This window comes from Mirounga angustirostris, unplaced genomic scaffold, assembly GCF_029215605.1.
Source record: "Mirounga angustirostris isolate CCGP_5_RB_7025 unplaced genomic scaffold, mMirAng1.0.hap1 SCAF_10, whole genome shotgun sequence".
NCBI classification, from domain to species: Eukaryota; Metazoa; Chordata; class Mammalia; order Carnivora; family Phocidae; genus Mirounga; species Mirounga angustirostris.
The window spans coordinates 24,570,347-24,589,809 of record NW_026991718.1 but is presented as its reverse complement, the minus strand read 5'-3'; the positions used below and the strand labels follow the sequence as shown (position 1 = coordinate 24,589,809).

Genomic DNA, 19,463 nt, shown 5'->3' with positions numbered 1-19,463 from the left:
CCAAAATCCAGTCATAGCTTGGTGGTTGGCTTGCAAGCATCTGCTTGGCCATTCATCCAAGGTCAGGTTTTCCTCTCCACCTGGCCTCCCCTCCCACCATGGCACTCCCAACAAGCTTTGCAGTTCCTGAGGGACCATCCTTCCACCCACAAGTCTGCACACACCCCACTGTGAGGAGGTAATCAGGGAGTTCATTTTTTAAAATACTATTTAAAAGTGTTAGAAAAGAAAATCTGATACCTCTGCTCCCACCTCCTTTACCAAATAATTTAATGCATCCCAAAGACAAAGTGAATGGTTCTTAAATCATATACTCCACACCCTCTCTGCACTGATATAACAAAGACCCTGTCTTTATGGGGGAACTGAAGGAACTGAGGTGAAGTGACATGGTCAGAGTTAATGGCAGAGCTGGGGATTGGGCACCAGATGTCCCCCAAGCCCTCAATCAAACATAACCATCACCTCTGTGTCTGGGGTTCTGAATTTAGCATCTCTAGGAATAATCTTCATTCCTGTTCACTGAGCCTAAAGCAACAGTCACAACCATAGGTCAGCCCATGTGTGACAGGCTGAGCACATTTCTACTTCCCAGTTGCGTGAAATGAATGGAAAGAAATGGTTGGGGTTTGGCACAGTACTTCTGAGGGGCCTGAAATCTGCTGAGGCCATCACAGAACATTGAAAGATGCAGCAATGGGCAGTTGTTATTGTCCTCACCACCAGGCACCTGAACACTCTTCCATTTGGTGGAAGGCAGGGCCTAGTTTCCCACTGCAGCAACCAAAGAGGCCAAATATTTCCTCTCCCCAGCCCCTGGATGCAAAGAGATAGATGTGTGAGCCAGGCTTGTCTAATTAGATGCTTCTCTCATGTCTGCCTCCCCCATCCCCACAATCTCGGTCACTCTGGGTTTGGACTTTTGAGGTAGGACCAGCCAAGGGGTTATCCACAGCAAATCTTGGGGCCTGGCAGCGGCAGTGCAGGCAGATCCTGGGCTGGCATCCAGCTGTGTAGCTGTCCCCACTGCTTCCCACCCACTTTCCCAGCTGCATTCTCTAGACTTTTCATAAATGGCTTTTTGCTCATCCCACCATGGTTTGTTTCCCTTGCTTCCAGCCAAGAATCCCAAGTGATTCAGATGCCTTCTGAGAGGACTCTTGTCCTCGGAGTCTACTAACTCACCTCTGAGAAGAACAAAGGAAAGGGGCTTAGGAAGAATTGAGGCATCTGGTCTACCTAGCCAGGCTTGAATAGTTCTCTCTCAGCAAGAAAGAGTAGCAGGACAGGTAGTCCTGCTGCTCTCTCCTGATGAAGACTACTGCCCTCTTCCGATGAGAGACAGAAGCCCAGAGAGGGGAAGAGGGCTGCCCCAGGGCACGACTGGGGATGCTGTTCACATTGCCATCTATGAGTCTGGCGCCCCAGAGCTGGGCATCACAGCAGCCTTGTGTTAACTGAGTTGCCTCAAATTTTTATAGTTCAGGAGCCTGGCACAATTGTAATCGTACCTATTTTTAAATGCTGTCTAGCCCATTTATCTACTTTTTTTAGCCAGAGATGCATTTCTCAGCTGTACGCTTTGCCAAAAAGGCACTAAGACCCGAGGTCTCCTCAGGCTCCCTGGAGGTCCCAGTGGATCTTTCAGGATCCTGATTGAGTTAAACACCAAAGAACTGTCCAGACTATGGCAACTCAAGAGACACTTGGGCTCCTTTCACACTTCAGCTAAGAAATATGCTATGTGACTGCCAGCCACCAGGTTCTCAGAAGTCTGCAGGGCTCTGATGGTGTTTGTGGGTACGTGCTGCTTGTATGACCACTATGCATGGTGCTTGTTCTGGCCCTGACGTGGTCCTGTGACTCCCAACTCCTACGGGAGCACCGCTCTGTCTTCCATCACAACAAACACGGGTGGTGTCCGAATAGGCAGAGGAAAAGGACAAGGGTGGACAAGCCATTTCATCTTCACCCCAAAGCTCCCCCCTGCCAAGGCTGGGACTTTCCACCTCCCTTCCAGCTCACTCTTGGTCTCCAGAAAATCTGTCTGGGCAAATCAAGTGGTCTGTACACATAGTTGCAGAGGGCAGGGGGATCAGCAGGGGAAAAGAACCAAAACCCACACCAACAGTGGAAGACAGTGTTGGGTGGTGGGTCTTAATCACCAAGGAAGCAAAGCAGCTTACTTTATTCCTGCCTCTGCTCCTTAGACTGCTGGGACTGTTTGCACATCCATGAAACAGGTCCTAGTGTCTGCTTTCAGGGTTACAGGGAAGCAGCTTGCAGATGGCAGAGTGGCTTAAAAAGTGCATCCTCAGTGCTTCCTTCTGCCACGTGGGAAGACAGAATGTTGGTATTTCCCCATTTGGATGCACACATACATTCCCTACAAACACCGGGAAGCCTAGAACAAATTCCCGCCATATTTTACAGTGGCATGATGGAATAAAAGACGTTTCCTCGCATTGGAACTCCTGATGCTGGGAAACTGACATTTGATCTAGGTTCCGTCTTACCCCTGCCCTATTGACATCTCGCCCTTCCCTTGGTTTTATCATCATTGCTATAAAAAGTAACCACATGTGGCTGAGCTGACAAAGGGAGACTCTCCTCCTCCGTATCCTTTCCCCTTGAGTTCCCTACAGCCTACAACAGGTTAGGTTTTTTTTTCACATCTCTGCACAGGGAATGAGTAATGCTCCCATCCGGTGGGGTGTGCAGAGAACAGGCTGACCGTAGGAAGAAGGAACGCAAGGCCCTGTGCTGGGCTGCTGGGATCTGCTTGCCTTCGTGTTTTTGTTTAGTTCCTGAACCTGTCTTTCTTTTTCTGCCCTACAGGTCGACCCTCAGGTATGAATCAGCACCTTCTCATGCTTCTGTTGCTGTGCATTGGCAACTGTTAATGCCTCTTCCAACACCTGTAACTTTGGCACGTCTCTTGCTGTTCAGCAGCTGCAAATTCAGTCTTGCTCTGTCCTGTAACAGATACAAACTTAGAATCTCCAAATAGATCAACTGTGCAGGACATATTTTTGCTGTCCTGGTCTAAATGTTGGACCCCTCGAGCTGTTCTTTGGTTTGAAATCTAAGAGGGGCTGCAACCGTGAAACCATCTTCAGGAATCTGGCCTCTGACAGATAAGACTGATGCAGCCCGTTCTTTCCTATTTAAGATAAGAAGCAGAGCTAATGGCATCTTAGGGGGACTTTAGCCTCATATTCTTTGTCAGCCCCTGAATCCACCATAAACAGGATGCATGCTCTGCAAATGCACCTTCAGGGCAAATCTAGCTCCTCTTTCAACCAAATAGCCACCTCTCCTGAGCAGATATTCTGGCTTGGCGTTGGTACAGGGTGATTTAAGAGTAAGGATGGAGGACAGATGGAGTTACAAGCATGCAGACCCCTTAAATGGATGGGGGCCGTGGCTGCCGGGGGAGATGCAGGTGCCTGGGGACCAAGGATGTAGCCACAGCCAACAGGTAGTATCTCTAGCATGCTTCTGGGTCCAGGGAAGCTCCTCCTGGCCTTCCAGGGGTGCCCCAATAGGTAGACAGAGGCCAGGACAGGGGGTTTCTAAGCAGGGAATACTCCGAAGCCCAGGCATAAATTGGGCAGCAAGGAGGCCACTGACACCAGGGGCCCAGCCACAGAGCTGGGTTTAGGATCTGATTTTCATTTCCAGCATCCTGGTCATTGGAGTAGAATTTCTGGAAGGGCTTCAGGGAGGCACTCAAGTGCGAAGAACAAATCTCCAGAGCTGGAGTGAGGAGTGGGGATTTGACCCAAGAAAAGGCACAAGCCCCATCCCTAGAACTACAGGGTCAGGGCTGTGTGCCAGTAGGCCTGCGTTAATTTGATGCTGGGTCTCTGCACTAGACCAAGAGCCTCCCGGCATGCCACGTACTCATACTTCTGGCTGCCACTGAGCAAGTCTGAGCTAGAGGATAGGGAGCCTGGGCAAGGCTTCAAGAGTCCAATGGAGAGAGGAGGGCAGGAGAGCAGGGAAGCAGGGAAATTCTGGATTGTAGGAAGCACACAATCTTCTGTGCATAATGTCTCCCCATGTGCACATGCATGTGCTTACACACATACAAACCCAGAGACACAGGACAGTATTGGCTTTCTAGAGAAGAATTGTTCTCATCATTGCTTTTGCCAGAAGGGCTCACACAAGTCAGGCTCCAAACCTGCTGGGGCCACTGTTAACATCAGCAAAGTCACTTTGGAGGTTGCACCCAGCCCTTGCTGCATACCTGGGGACAGTGACCTATCTCCTGTCTCATCTTGTAGCCCAGGCTTGTTCCCACCCTCTGAAAAGAAACTCTCCCTTTCTCCCTGTTTCTTCCCAGGGCAGAGCTCACAAATAATCATTTCACGCTGCGTAACCACTCTAAATGGAACCCCCATGCTCGACTGTATTGGGGAAAATTTATTTAGTAAGGGGTTTTTATTATGTAATATGCATGTGACATCTGGTAATGGGAACTGCATTATATTTATTGTTTTATCTTTAAGAAAATATTGAAATAAAAGGAAAATGATCAGAGCCTATTATTCGCCAATGAGAAGGAATTCCAGGGCTCTGCTGGGAGACAAAATGGAGGGAAGGGAGGAGTCCAACTCTGCTGAGCTACACAGTCCAAAGAGTACTGTAAAAAGTTCAGGAGAGAAGGGGTGGCAGGGCCTCCAAAAGTAATTCAGTGTCGGAACAATTTCACTGGTTTCCATGGAAGTCTTTATTAGCAGAGAGAGTAACACCCAAACCCAGGATACTATGGGACCTAATGAGATAAAACCATGTACCATATCTTTTTTGCATTCGTTGCGGTGTCAGCATCTATATTAAATAACAGTCTGAATTTGTGGCATTTTGAAAATCCAGGTAAGCACTGTCTCCCTTTTCAGGGACTGTAATGCTGTTTTGGTGAATGGAGAGGGGTCTGGAAGGTGGTGGGTCTCTTCTGGGGCTGGGCCCATGCACACAGGGGGTGTTCTGATCATCTTCATGTTTTCCTCCAGTTCCAGCCCTTCTGGAAGAGGTTGCCACCCACCTTCTTTTCTCAATTCAGAAATGCTATCGAGGGGCACCTGGGTGGCTCAGTCATTAAGCGTCTGCCTTCGGCTCAGGTCATGATCCCAGGGTCCTGGGATCGAGCCCCGCATCGGGCTCCCTGCTTCGGGGGAAGCCTGCTGCTCCCTCTCCCACTACCCCTGCTTGTGTTCCCTCTCTCGCTATGTCTCTCTCTGTCAAATAAATAAATAAAATCTTAAAAAAAAAAAAAAAGAAATGCTATCGAGGGCATAGTTTTTAAAACCAAGAGCAACCTCACAAAGTACTTCAGTCTGAGCACTGGGACCTACGTGGTGGTCACCTCTGCCCACAGTGAAGCAGTTGGGTTTTTGCTCCGAACCTTCCTGAAAATGCCAGATGGTGACAGGTACAGAAATGCTGGGCTTCTGAATGTTTGATTCCACTTAATTTTATAAAAACACATTGTGTCATCCTGTGCTGCAGGTACTGTGTCAGTAGGGGACATGGCATGGGCCTTGCTTGCAAGAAGCTTACCACAAAGGGTGGCGAGAGAGTCCGAACCAACAAGTAGACCATGAACAGGATGGAGCCATTGCTCAAGAGAAGTGCAAAGTCATATGGGAGGACAGAGGAGAGGGATCCACCTCGGGCAAAAGAGATTGAGGAAGGCCTCTTGGAGAAAATGGCATTTGAGCTACTCCTTGATGGAAAACATAGTCTAATGCTTAAAGGAAAAGGTAGTGCAGGTAGAAGAAAAAAAGCATGAGGGAAGTGGGTGAACACAATGTCAGCCATATGCCCGGGAAGTATAGATAAGTGATGTCAGCCATATGCCCAGGAAGATCATACATGGCATGCAGGGCAGTTGTCTGAAATGTGACCAGGGGGTGGGGTGGGGTACATCAGGGAGACCGTGAAATATGGGCCTGAGAGACAGAGGCGAGTCATGGAGAGTCTTGAGTGCTAAGTCCATGGTCAAGACTGGGATCAACAAGTACACATCCTGCTGGGCACCTGATCCCCTGTTGGGCCTGAGGCAGACATTGCTATAATCATGGCCATCTTAACAGGTGAGCATGGATGGTGCCTCAGTCCGGCATACCAGATAGCCACTGTACCACCAGGGTTGGAACATAAGACAAAGCTTATCTGCGGTCTTGGCAATGGGGGTCACTGTACATGTGTATCTGGTTGTGAAAGGAACCATTTGCTAAATAGTTTGAAGACCAGATGGTGGCCAGTCAAAAGACTGGACAAGTGGTTATGATGCTTACCTGTCTGCTGACTGTCATGGTTGCCCACGTCACATCCCACTGTGCTGAGGGCCCTTCACTCAGATCCTTGGTGTAAATGTCCAGTGCCACCTAGGGTGTCCTCCATATACAAGCTTCCTTTAAATAGTGAGCCATTCATCCTTGTCACACTGTTTCCCTGTTTTTCTAGGAATCTGGGCAGCAATTTCAACCTTACAGCACCAAAGGTAGGTATGTGAAGGCTTCATTGGCCAGCTTCATTGGCCACATCCTATCCCCAAGAACTTCTGTCTCCTTCTTACCTCAGCACTGACCAATGAAAACAGAGACACCGTAATGGGCTGATGATGGCTCAAAAGGGCAGGGCAGGGGGGGAAAAGACCAAGCCTCCAAGGTCAGGCTGGACCCAGTCATCTTCCTTCCACAAACTTTGGTGTTCTCATTCCCCTACAAGTTTTATCCGATTGCTGGATGAAGCCTCCTACTCAGATCCAGGTGTGGGGAGTGGTTCTTGTGCCTTTGCTGTACCAGACAGATAGCTTCTTTCCTCAGAAATTTGATATTGACTCTTTTCCCTTTGATCCGGGCAAGTCTTCCGGAAAATGGCTCCCAAGAAAGCATCTTCCACAGATATGATCAACAGGTACAGTACTTAGCACGGGGATGAGTGATGGAGCCACCAGGCTCTTATCAGGATACAGAGAAGAAAAGTGACTTGGTGGGTCATTTTGTCAACCTCTCTCCCTGGATGTCTCCAGAACCGATCTGGTTACCAAGCCCTGGATAGAAGTGGCATCCTAGCTGGGTGACATCTGGGCTGGAATGCAGAGCTTGGTGAGGGTTGGGCTAATGATGGGGGTGGGAGGGTATTTTAAATCTTTAAACAGGGGCACCTGGGTGGCTCAGTTGGTTAAGCGTCTGCCTTCAGCTCAGGTCATGATCCCAGGGTCCTGGGATCGAGCCCCGCATCGGGCTCCCTGCTTGGTGGGAAGCCTGTCTCTCCCTCTCCCACTCCCCCTGCTTGTGTTCTTTCTCTAGCTGTCTCTCTCTCTCTGTCAGTTAAATAAATAAAATCTTTATTAAAAAATAAATAAATAAATCTTTAAACAAATAACTGGCAATACCCCCTGAAATCTTTCCTTCTGCTCTGCCACTTCCCTTGGCATCATTCCTCCCGGGAGCCAGCCAGCTTCAGAAAACACCAGCCGTGTTTTTCCTGCCAAGCCACCTATGTGCACAAAGGATTTTCTTAATGGTTTAATAAACCGTTATAAAGAACTCCTTGACTTGCCAGGATAAAAACAGCTGCCAAGGGCTCTGCACAATGGGCCTTTTGCCATTAATAGTCATGTTGGTTTGGGAAGTGCAAAGTCATAGATAGATATGACCATGTGTACCATGCCAGTCTTGGGCCAGGCAGAGGCCAGGGACAGGAAGGATGCCAGGCATTCAGAGGGCTAATGGGGTAACTAGGAGGCAGCTTAAAAGGGAATTATTCAGGCAGCCTGGGCCCAGAGGGAAAAGCAAGGAGAAATGAAGAATGTGCCTGTCGTGAGGGGAATATGTTTTAAGGAGCCGCTCAATATGGACCTCCTTGAAATCAATATGGGCCCAGGATTCAGGTCCACATCTGGGCTGATTCAGAAGGCACTTCACTTGATGCAAGACAAGATCTGCCCAGATGATTATCCCCAGTCTGTGAGCTCCCAAAGGCAGGGATGGCATTTTATGCATTCCTTGTCCCCAATATCTATCACTGTCCTTGGCCCCGAGAAGGTGCTCAGTCAATCTGCATTGAATTAAAACAGATTAGCTTCCCCAGAGCAGATGTCCAAACTAAGTTTACTGCCCCGAGGCAATCAGCAGGACCTAATTAGGATACCTGAGACCAGGCTTCCTTCAGGGGCAGATGGCAAAATCCGCAGCATGGCTCATGCACCTGCACATCTGAATTAAAAAATATAATTTGTCACATGACAAATGGTACAGATTCCCTCTAATCAGGGTTTTTCCAAACAACCACCAAAGGTCTCCTCGTTGAGGGTAACTGGTAGCCTAGATGGGGCCTTTGTAGGAATTAAAAGACGCATGCAGCTCTGTGCCAAGGTGCACAGCTCAGAAGTGGAATAGACTGGACTGCACCCCCTTTTCAGCCCCTGGCTGAGCACCCTTGAACAGGGCCAACCTGGCGTCATTCTGCACAACCCGTGAACTGTCCTCGAAGGCTGTATCCGCAAAGGAAAGTTGAAAGCAAAATGTCTGTGCACGCGCTCACTGAGTCCTCTCTCCTGATCTCTTGTATCTGTTTAGCCTTAAGTGAACTCAATGACACGCTACCACTACCATGAGTTACCTACATCAGCCGTGACAGTGGTGACGCTACTATAACCCAGGGGCTGCCTGGGAGAAAGGAAGGACATGCTCAGCCTCTGAGTCAGGTCATGGCCATCTATCCATTTATTCAATTGGCAAACACGTACCAAATATTCCAAGTACCGCACTAAGCTTTGGGAATGCAAAACATCAGTCCTCAGGGAATCTTATGTGGAGGTGCTGGAGACAGACGTGCAATTCTTTGGGTATTTGTTTAAGGCAATCTTCATCTCCATTCCTATCCTCATTTCCTCAAACATTTTGGTCCAGGTCAGGGACTGTCCTAGGGTAGAGAGACATGCAGAAGGAAGGAGACATGGTCCGTGTCCCAAAGCTACTTATATTCTAGTTGGTGACTCCACATAAGTTAGAGTTCCTTGCCAACGGCTCTGCAAGTTAGGTGCCATGATTCTTTGGAGGAAAAAACTCTGTTGATAGTGGGCGCACAGTGCGACTGTTCTGATGTAACCCAGCCAGTGAGATGTTGGAGGCATGGCCTGAGGACCAATTTCAAACACTGGCAGCATGTTTTTCTCAGGGGCAATGAAAGGGGTTCTCCCCTGAGGACAGGCTGTGGGGCTGCTCTTGCTGTCAGTTAGGTGGTGAAGCCAACCAACCCCGAGGACAGCATGTCTGTGGGTCTGTGGGGTGTCCATTCTCAGAAGAACCCAAAGAGACACCTTCTTCCCCCCGACCCCATCCCACTCTGCAAAGCCATCTGCTGAGGGACCTCACTCTGGCTCCTTCCCCCATGTGAAGCTCTCCCAGAATGCTGATGTCACATCAGCCCCTCAGCTTTTACCAGCCTGCATGTGAGAAATGGCCATGCACAGCACCGCTCTTCTTCTCTGTGGCATCATCGTGGAAGACGCCCCCCACAAAGCTGCTCAATGTCCCTGGGAGAAGACTGAATGCAGTTAACAACTTCAGAAGTTCAGGCTGGGAAAAGTTTCTCTCCCCTCAGCCTCCATTTCTTCCTGTTTTTAATCCAAGGAAAACCTTGACTTCCTTTATGGTTCAGTGGCTAGGAAGACTAATGCTAAGTAATGTGCTCCATTAGATCAGCTTCTCTTAGCCTAGATTCCTGACACTTTCATCTGCTCTGCGCGCACACACATGCTCATGCTCACACTCACTCTCTCAACAGTCCTATTTTCTCTCCATCCCTTTCTGGAAGCAGATGGGAAAACACACCTACAGGGCTGAGTCGATTCATTCAACACTTCTCCCGAGGGGTTCCCAAGTGCCATGTATGGTGGAGAGGAAGAAACTACTGCTTTCTGTCCAATAGCAAAGGAAGAGAGAAGTGCAAGGCAACCCACACGTGCTATCAAATGTCAGGAGTGATGAGCACTACAGACGTTCAGGGGGGGAGCATCACCGTGACCTGGAGCAATTGGGAAAGGCTTCATGACAGGCTAGATGGGTGCTGGGTGGGAACCGAAGGCTTGGAAGTCTGAGCACTTCTACAGAGGAAGGCAGGTGTGCCCCTCAGCTCCTGAGCACTGACGGGATTTCTGCGTTCCTCTCTTGTTTGGATCAGGGACTGAACATGGATGCCACCCAGCTTCAGAGCCTTCTCAACCAGGAGCTCCTGAAAGGTAAGGTCAGACCCCACAGGCCTACTGGCCCCACCCTCAACCCCACTGCTGAGCCAGTCTAGTGTCACCCCCACCCCCAACATTTCCATCCTTCCCGTTCTCCACCCCCAGGAACTCCAGGGGACACGTTCTCTTTGGATGAGTGCCGGGGCATCGTGGCTCTGATGGATGTATCCTTTGCAGTCTTCTCTCCCCTTCTCTGGCAGCTCTATGAGCCCGTCTGCTCTTTGGGCTTCCCTGGGGGTCTCATTAGGACATTAGGAATGCTTTTCACTCACAGTGTTTTCTCTTCTTTGGTTCTAAGGGCTCACGCAAGAGCCTGGGTTCCTGTGGATTCTATGCTAACTCACTACCTCTCCCAAACAATCATAGCAACAGTGCCAATGGTTGTCATTTATCAAGCATCTTGGCATGCCAAGAATTGTACTGGGATATATACTTTCCTTGTAGTCCTTGCAGTAACCCCTATGATGTAAGAAGTATGATCCATCACACGGTGAGAGAGGGGTTCGGAGAGGCTAGGCAGCTTATTAAGTAATCCCACAGCCAGTCCGAAGTTGTGCCTGGATTTGAAGAGTCTGCAGCCTCCAAATCTGTGTCCTAACATCATTCTGCACTGCCTCCTGGCAGCACCAATGGGGGCTGTTTCCCTCTCACCCTCCCCTTACCCTGGATGAGTCTTCCCTAAATCCCTTGTTCAACAAGCCCCAATTCAGTAAAGAGAACAACCACTGGAACTTGGAGAAAACACCTGGGTCTACAGAGAGCCGCACCCCGTTAGTGCTGCCAAGGCGGCGGAGGTCGGGGCGGGAGGAGCGAGCTGTCCGTGGGCACCAGTGGCCAGGCTGGGCATCAAGCCCGGGCTCCTGACTCCCGTCCTGCGCCACCTCCAAGGAGCTATTTCTCCCCTGCCCGCCCCCGGAGAGACTGGCTCCCAGCTGCGCCCTGTGACCCTCCCCTCAGTGTATGCAGCCTCCCTGGAGTGAGACTGATGGGGCTCCTCCACTGTTAACACGGCCCGATTGGGAACGGGAGGCCGGCCATTGTCGAACAAGAGTGCTTCTTGATGAAATCGCAAATCGAGCCCTGTCTCTGCTGGCCCTGGTTTGGAATCACCTGGAGACACTGCCCAACCTCCACAGGAGAATCAGAAGGGCCCCATGGCTCCCCACAGCCCCAGGGCGGGTCACCCCGGGGGAGGTGGTGTCTGCCGGAGCCCTGCAAAGCATACAGGTCTGTTCTACCCTTCTTCCCACCCACCCACCGCTCCCCTGCAGCAACTCAGAGATGGATTCTTTTCCTCGAATTAGCTCTTGTTAAACCCATTGTACTGCTACGGGGTGACCAGGGCTGGCTGTACCTCCTTCCCTCCACCTAGCTGCACCCACATGCTGCTTCAGGGGTTGCAGTGACCCTTCACGATCCTCCCCACTCTCCCCTGCCAGGGGCCCCACTCCACCCGGTGCAGGCTGTGTTCCGGGCTCTCTCTTGCCCTGGATGCACGTGATAATGGCCCCCTTTTCTCAGGGCTTCTTTCCCCTTCCAGTTGCCCGTTTTCCTCTGTAAAATGAAGCTAAGCCAGGCCCCTGCAGACACAGGGCTGAGTCTGCAGTTGGGGTGGGACCACGTCCAGGTGACACTGGACTGACAGAGCTACTAGTTGATGGATGGAACTTCTCCTGGCTCTGTGGGCAGGGCCTCTGCCCCCCGCGTGCTGCACGGTCCACTCTTAACGCCCCTCCAGCTGAAAGTGAACGGGTGGCTTGATCAAGAGCAGTTTGCAAGGCTGTGGGGCCGGCTTGTCCGCTGCTAGGTACCGGCATTTTCTCTTTGTGTCCCATTTAGCAAATTTCTACTGGGTGCTGCCCTACCTGCACAGTCTGAGGGGCGTGAAAGAAGAGGAACCCAGCCCTGCCCTCAAGAGGACTCACATCTTGTTCAGGGAGACCACACGTACCACTAGAAGACACGAGGCAATGCCCAAGCAAGTGGCAGGGTGAAGGGTACTCCAGGAGGTTGAAGGAGAGAGGGATCACCATGGACGGTAGCTAAGACTGCCAGCCAGCATCATCCCTCCCCAGTCCTCCCCACCCCCCGCTCCCTGAGACATTACCCCTGTGCACTTGTTCGCCATCCTATCTGCCAGGTACAACAAGATCACAGATGTGGCCTGTGGCCTCTCCATTGTTCTCAGGACAAGGTCTAAGCTCATCAGAACTGTACACAAGACCCTGGAGCAGGGACCCTCGTTTGGGTCCAGGAGGAGCCCTTGGACTCCTCCCACTCACTCCTTCAGCCCCCAGCTCTGAGACTTGGATCTTGGCCAGGACCGAGCACCCTGATTGTCCAGCTTCAGGAATCCTCCCTGGGAGGCCTCGCCTGCCCCCAGGCCCGGTTACGTCCCCCTGAGCCCACAATAAAAGATAAGGTGTTCTCGTGGGGCTATCCCAGGATGTATTACCTAGTCCCTGACTTAGGGGACTCACAGGGCATTGTAATGGCTGATCTATCCCCCCCCGCCCCATTAGATTGCAGAGCAGGGGCACCCTCATGTTCATCTGCTTCCCCCAGCACCTTTCTTAGTGTCTCATACACAGCAGGCACTTAAAAAGGCCCAACAAATGACCAAAGTAGTAAATTACCGAATGAGTGAGGGACTCCCGATTGAGGGCTTTCTATATACTCACCAAAAGCCAAATAAGGCCAGCAAACATTCTTGGGCTGCTATTTCACAGTGATCATTGCCCCCGGGAATCGGTGGGTCACATACCTGCTGGGGGTATTTTGCCTTGGAACAATTCCTGTGGGGCGGCTGAGCAGAGGCCCAACCGGGGAGCCCCAAGTCCAGTCGCGGGGCGGCTGCATGCTTCCTCCCAGCAAGTCACCTGCCCGAGCTGTTTCTCACCCGGGAAGTGCAGGGCTGATCAGGGTTCGGGTGAGAACCAGGGAGAGGAGGAAAAGTCCGGGGTACAGGAGAGCCGCCCTGTACAAGGCTGTGTTAGGGCCGCTCCCTCCTGCAGGTGGGCCAGGACCCAGGACGCGGTCCCCACCTGCCTGTTACATGTACTCACTACCTGTTACAAGGCACCCTCCTAAGCTCTTCCTAACCATTTGTTCATTGACCCCTAGCAGCAATCCTATGAGGCACGTACTGTAATTGGCACTGCACTGCGGGTGGGGAAACTGAGGCCTGGAAAGATGAAGTCACTTGCCCATGGCTACACATCTGGTAAATAGTCAAGCCAGCATTTAAACCCAGTGGTTTGGTTGCAAATTCTGTGCTTTTAACCACCACCCTATGCAAAGTCTTGAGAGAGCTCCACACCTCCCAGACACAGGAATCTGCCATGTGTCGGGAGCCCAGTCTAGGAGGTGGGGAAGGACAGAAAGGAGGTTGGGAGAGAGGAAGGTGCAGGCCTGGGAGAGGAACCCACAGCCCCACAGCGGGCAGCCAGGGTGGTCGGCTTTACCAGGTGGCTCCCCCTGCTGCCTCCCTGGGGCCTTAGCTGAGCTGCCCCTGAGCCCAATCCACTCAAGGTTTATTGGAACAGTTTCCTGGGGTGGAAAAGGGATTTCCAGGACTTCTCTCTCCCCAGGACTTCCTCTTTAAGATGGGTGAGGGCACTCACATGGACTTCTTGCTTCCTTTCCCAAATCAGAGTGTTTTCCAGAACACCCAGAATCACTCTGGAGTTTTCCTGAGTTTGGATTTGTGGAAGGCTATAAAGGATACAGGTAAAGCAGGGGCCATTCGGAGTCATCATGACTGGGGCTGTGGTGATGGTGGGGTGTGTGTGTGTGTGAGAGAGAGAGAGAGAGGAGTGCACACCCCTCGCATGCTGTAGGCAAGGCTGGTGCAGCAAAGCTGGACGGTCAGGAGAGAGCAGAGCAGTAGGCTCTGTGTCCTCCCCGGTTAACACCAGCCTCTATTGGCCTCCAGGCTCAGGACTCAGACTCCATCCTCCCCAACCTGAGTTCTTGTGTGCCAGTCAATTTTCCCAGTCGCCTTTTGTCTCCAAACAGCTCTAACTGTGTGAAAACACCCCATGTCATTGATACCCTCTCAGAACTCAAGCTTGCCTTAGACGCACTTCCATCTCAACCTCTGGGCTGTCAGGGTTCCACCCTCATGAGCAGGTGGATGCACTGTCTTCACAGAGGGTTTGGAGCTAAGTGAAATCAAATGTCATCTGTCTGCTTCAAGAAGGCAAGAGCTTTCAGTCCTAGGATGATGATAAGGATACGGTAGGACGCCTAAAAGCTTCAGGGTTCAGGGAGAACTTGTACTCATGTCATCTCATTTGACTGTCTCAACTACTCTGTGATCAGGAGTCATGATCTGCCCTATACCGGTGGGTGAAATGGATCACACAAAGGTTAAGTCAGAAAACTGCCACCTTCCTTGAGAAAATGTGAGATCAGAGTCCCCCCAGGTAAACACTGGAAGGAGATGCTCCACAGTTCTCCCTCCCGTGGGCCCCCAGCCTGGAGAGCAGGGAGAAGCCTCTTCCTGCCTTAGCACCTGTCCTCCCCTTTGTTCTTCATACCAGAGGGCAGTGGTTCTCAAATTTGAGCATGCACCGGAACCCTCTGGAAGCTTGTTAAAGTACAGCTTGATGAGCCTCACCCCTCACCCAAAACTTCTGATTCGGGAGGGCTTGGGTGGGGCTCAAGAATTTGTATTTCTAAGAGGCTTCTATGTGAGGCCAATGCTCTTTGTCTGTGGACCGCACTTTGAAAACCCCTGAATAGCTATAGAAAAAACGAAATCTGATAGGAGACCACACTGATGACTCCAGAATAATGAAAGGGAGACAGATAGAGAATAGCTGGAATCCAACTAAAAAGTCTTCAAAGACCAAGCAGATAACTGAAAGGGGCCATGGAGCTGACCATAAGAAAAGAGGGTGATTTTTGAATGTGGCGAGCTGGAGAGTGCTTGGCCTATCTAAAGGCATTCGAATTCTTATTTTATTAATGCTGCTGGAGACACCAAATATCTCTGGTGCAAGGGGCCCACAGGCCACCAGGCTCACCCCCTTGATGGATGGTTTGGCTTGCAAGGTTCTGCTTGACCCCCAAAGCTTGCAGCCATGGCCGTTTGCCAGTTTGCTGTTGTCTGCTGTGGGGTTGGTGCCCCCCAGACCTCATAATTAGACATGTAGGACAACCAGGCCCAAAGAGAGCAAGGTGCCTCTGTCTCACCCACCTGTGGCCACCTTCTGACTGTGGTCTCCTATCTGAGGACCAGTCTCTTTCCTAATCCACCAACGTAGGACTGAATCTCCCAGTTCCAGGGACCACACTTGCTCACACTAGCGGCGTTCACACCTAAGACCCACATGCAGTAATGGGGTTGGGAAACAAGGTGGTTTCACCAGGTCACCAACGGGGAGAGGCCTGATGGATGTAGGGCTGGGAGCAAACTCCAGGTGTCCTGGAAGCTCCCTGTTTACATGGGAATTATCTGATAATTATGAAGGCTGAAGTACCCCCAGAGCAGTCAGTGTCTTGAGTATCTGGAGTTGGTATCTGGCCAAACTCCACAACAATGTCACTGGGGCCCAGCAGCCAAGAAGAAGGAGGCAACAAGAGAACCATTAAAAATATGAAGTGGAATGAATGGGCGCCTGGGCCAGACTAAATAGGAAACAGTGGTGGAAGGCCACCACTCCAGGCGCATTTCTCAGACTTTGCATGTCAGAGGACCGGACCTGCTCCCAGCTTCCTCCGGCTCACTAACCCACCCTGTGGCCCAGACTTCCTTGCAGGGACCTCCATCAGCAATGAGCTGCTGGATCTCATGACCCTCCGGTACAGTGAAAACAGTGGCAGGGTCAGCTTCCCTAGCCTGGTCTGCCTCCTGTTGGGACTTGAAACCATGGAGAGAAAGTGTCACCTGGGTGACATCCTGGAGACCTTCACAATGACCAAGAAACATAGGAGAGGATCAGGAACGCACTCCTGCCCCAGGCCTAGGCAAGGCCTCAGTAGCAGGGTGAACTGGAGTCTTGCATGAGGAGCCCTTGCTCCAAGAGGCAGAGCCAACCTTAGCCTGTGTAATGGTATAGTCAGCCTGGGTCCCCTGCATCCCTTCTGTACTCTTTCTGTCCAGGACATTCCCTTATCCCAGGTCTCTCATTTCCTCATCACCCTATTTAGTGTATTTTTTAGGATCAAGGTTAATTTAACTCACTGTGTCCCCTCTTCATGTTGTTTACCATTTAAACCTACACTATAGTCTTGCAATGAATGATTAGGGTCTCTGCTGAAGGAATTCACACACAAGTGAATAGGTGGGGGCAGAGGGGGGGCTTTCCCAAGGCTCCAGAAATTCAACTATATAGGTCAGATGTTTGGACACTTCTTAGCAGCCTACCCCCTTTTTTCCAATGAAATCCTATGTGAAACCCCAAGCCATACTATAGTTCAAGAGTTGTGTTGGGGGTAGAAGTGGGGTCTGGCCTCATCCTAATCCTCATCCCATCCCCAGCATGAGGCACCTCTGCAAACCCCACAGCTCTGAGCCAGGCAGTTAATAAAGACTGAGAGAACAGAGCCCTGGGAGCATAAAAGAGAAGGGTGAGGCATAAACCTCCAGAGAATTCTCAGTTGGACAAGGGGGGTTCCCCAAACTGTGCCCATAGAACACTTGATAAGACAGGCCCATACAACCCCTCAGCTGTATGTGGAAGGGTGCAGAGTGCAAGGGCATGAGAAGAGGGAGAGGCGTGTGTGGGCCAGAGTGGTCACAGAGAGCTGTCCCACAGGTGTGGGGTTTGGCTGGGAAGAGACAGGAGGGAGGCTGGGCACACTGTGGAGAGTGAGAGAGTACTTTACATAGAATCACTGTATTTGCTTTTATCTCCCTTGACCTTTCCTGATTCCTCTCCTCCTCTTTAGAGACTTTCCGGAACCTCTCCAAGGATGGAAAACGACTCTACCTGACAGAAATGGAGGTGAGGTACTTTCCTCCCCAAAACACAGGACAAAGTCCCAGGCCACCTCTCCTCTCCTGATTCCAGGGGGAGTTTTTCTCCCTGAGGATATTGGATAGTCTGTCAAAGGCCAGCCAAGCTGCTGTCCCCCCCTGCCTCCAATTAGGGCCTTTATATATTGCTGGCTGCCAAGGCTGCTTTAGGATCTTGGCAGACGGATTTTATTTTTTTCCAATAGCTTAGTAAAGCAGAAGATTATGTGGGAGTCATAAATCCAAGAGGGAATGAAGAACACCTGCTGAGCTCACTGTATATTAAACTTATTCCTACTGAGCTTTAGAAAGAGCCTCCTGGCCCAGCCAGCTGGTCGACATCAGCTATCCCTCTCATGCCTAGCTACTCAGGGAGTAGCAAAAGATATGCAGTGATGGGGGCTTTGAGACCCCCTGCTGGGTTGGAATTATCTGGAAAGGTTTGATGAGACTAGACTGAGATCTTTCAAGGAAGGCAGTACCATTTGCCCTGCTCTGTATTAAGCAAACAAATTTTAAGCTATGTCATAATGATGATGCCTATTTCTCAGTGGATGAACCTGGTCATGTACAACTGAAGCGGGGAGTAGAGCAGACTCCAGAGTCCAGGTAAGACATGGCAGTTCTAGAATCATTTCCTTCTAGGAGCACAACTCCTTGTCTCCTCCAGGAACTGCACACAAGACTCTTGCCCCGAGAGCAGCCTCCCTAGAGATTACAGAGCCCTTATCTGTGTGAGCCAGGGCTCAACTTCTCAGGGCCTCTGAATTTCAAGGCCAATGCTGCAGGCTTCATTTAAACCATGGGTGGAATGACCAGTGGACATTTATGAAAGAGTGTGGCCTGAAAGTCATGAGTGAGGGATTTAGAATTCTTATTTATTAATTCATTTATTTTTTATTGAGCTATAATTGATATTTAACAATGTGTTAGTTTTAGGTGTGCAATATAATGATTTGATATATGTATATATTGTGGAGTGATTACCACACTAAGTTTAGGTAACATCCATCACTACACATAGTTACACATTTGTTTTCCTTGTGATGAGAACTTTTATAATTTACTCTCTTAGCAACTTTCAAATACATATACAATATAGTATTGTTAACTATAGCCATAGTGCTGTACATTACATCCCCAGGACTTAATTATCTTATAGCTGGAAGTTTGTACCTTTGGACTACCTTCACCCATTTTGCCCACCACCCCCACCCCCCACTTCCAGCAACCATCAATCTATTCTCTGTATCTGTGAGTTTTGTTTTGTTTTTAGATTCCACATATAAGTAGGATCATACAGTATTTTTCTTTCTCTGATTTATTTCACTTAGCATAATGCCTTCAAGGTCCCTCCATGTTGTCACAAATGGCAAGATGTCCTTCTTTCCTATGGCTGAGTAATATTCCTTCATATATATAATAATGTAATGTATGGTGATTAACATAGCAATAAAAAAATTTAAAAAAATATTCCTTTGTATATAAAATACATTTTCATTATCCATCCATCTACTGATGGACACTTAGGTTCTTTCCTTGTCTTGGCTGTTGTAAGTAACACTGCAGTGAACATGGGGTACACATAACTTTTCAAGTTAGTGTTTTGGTTTCCTTCAGATAAATACCCAGAAGTAGTTGCTGGGTTATATGATAGTTCTATTGTTAATTTTTTGTGGAAACTGCATGCTATTTTCCAGAGTGGCTGCACCAATTTACATTCCCACCAAGAGTGCACAAGTGTTCCCTTTTCTCTACATCCTTGCCAACACATTATCTCTCGTCTTTTCTATAACAGCCGTTCTAACAGGTGTGAGATGATATCTCATTGTGGTTTCACTTTGTACTTCGCTTATGACTAATGATGTTCCACACCTTGTCATGTACCTGTTAGCCATTTGTATGTATTCTTTGGAAAAAATGTCTATCAGTCCTACTTGATTATTTTTGCTTTTGTCGTTTTTGCTTTTGGTGTCAAATCCAAAAAGTCATTGCCAAGATCCATGTCAAGGAGCTTATTCCCGATGTTTTCTTGTAGGAGGTTCATGGTTTCAGGTCTTACATTCAGGTCTTGAATCCTTTGTCAGTTGATTTTTGTATGTGGTATAAAATAGCAGCCCAGCTTCATTCTAGAATTCCTAATTTGAAATTCCAAAGAGGAAAGGCAATCACTCATCACAGGAAAGGCTAATGTGTGGAGCAACAGAAATGATAAGACCCTGGGGAGATGCG

At 49.7% G+C, this 19,463-nt stretch overlaps 1 protein-coding gene across 1 annotated transcript in view; it reads left to right on the top strand.

Annotated features, from left to right (window-relative positions):
- CAPN13 (calpain 13) overlaps positions 1-17,809 on the top strand; it is a 53,144-nt gene extending 35,335 nt beyond the window's left edge. The window contains 11 exon segments of the mRNA XM_064573514.1: positions 2,839-2,850; positions 5,322-5,440; positions 6,478-6,514; positions 6,823-6,930; positions 10,204-10,261; positions 10,373-10,431; positions 12,006-12,074; positions 13,921-13,996; positions 16,021-16,155; positions 17,165-17,220; positions 17,783-17,809. Coding sequence (XP_064429584.1) covers positions 2,839-2,850; positions 5,322-5,440; positions 6,478-6,514; positions 6,823-6,930; positions 10,204-10,261; positions 10,373-10,431; positions 12,006-12,074; positions 13,921-13,996; positions 16,021-16,155; positions 17,165-17,220; positions 17,783-17,809 — 756 coding nt within the window.
- Positions 17,810-19,463: the final 1,654 nt, after the last annotated feature.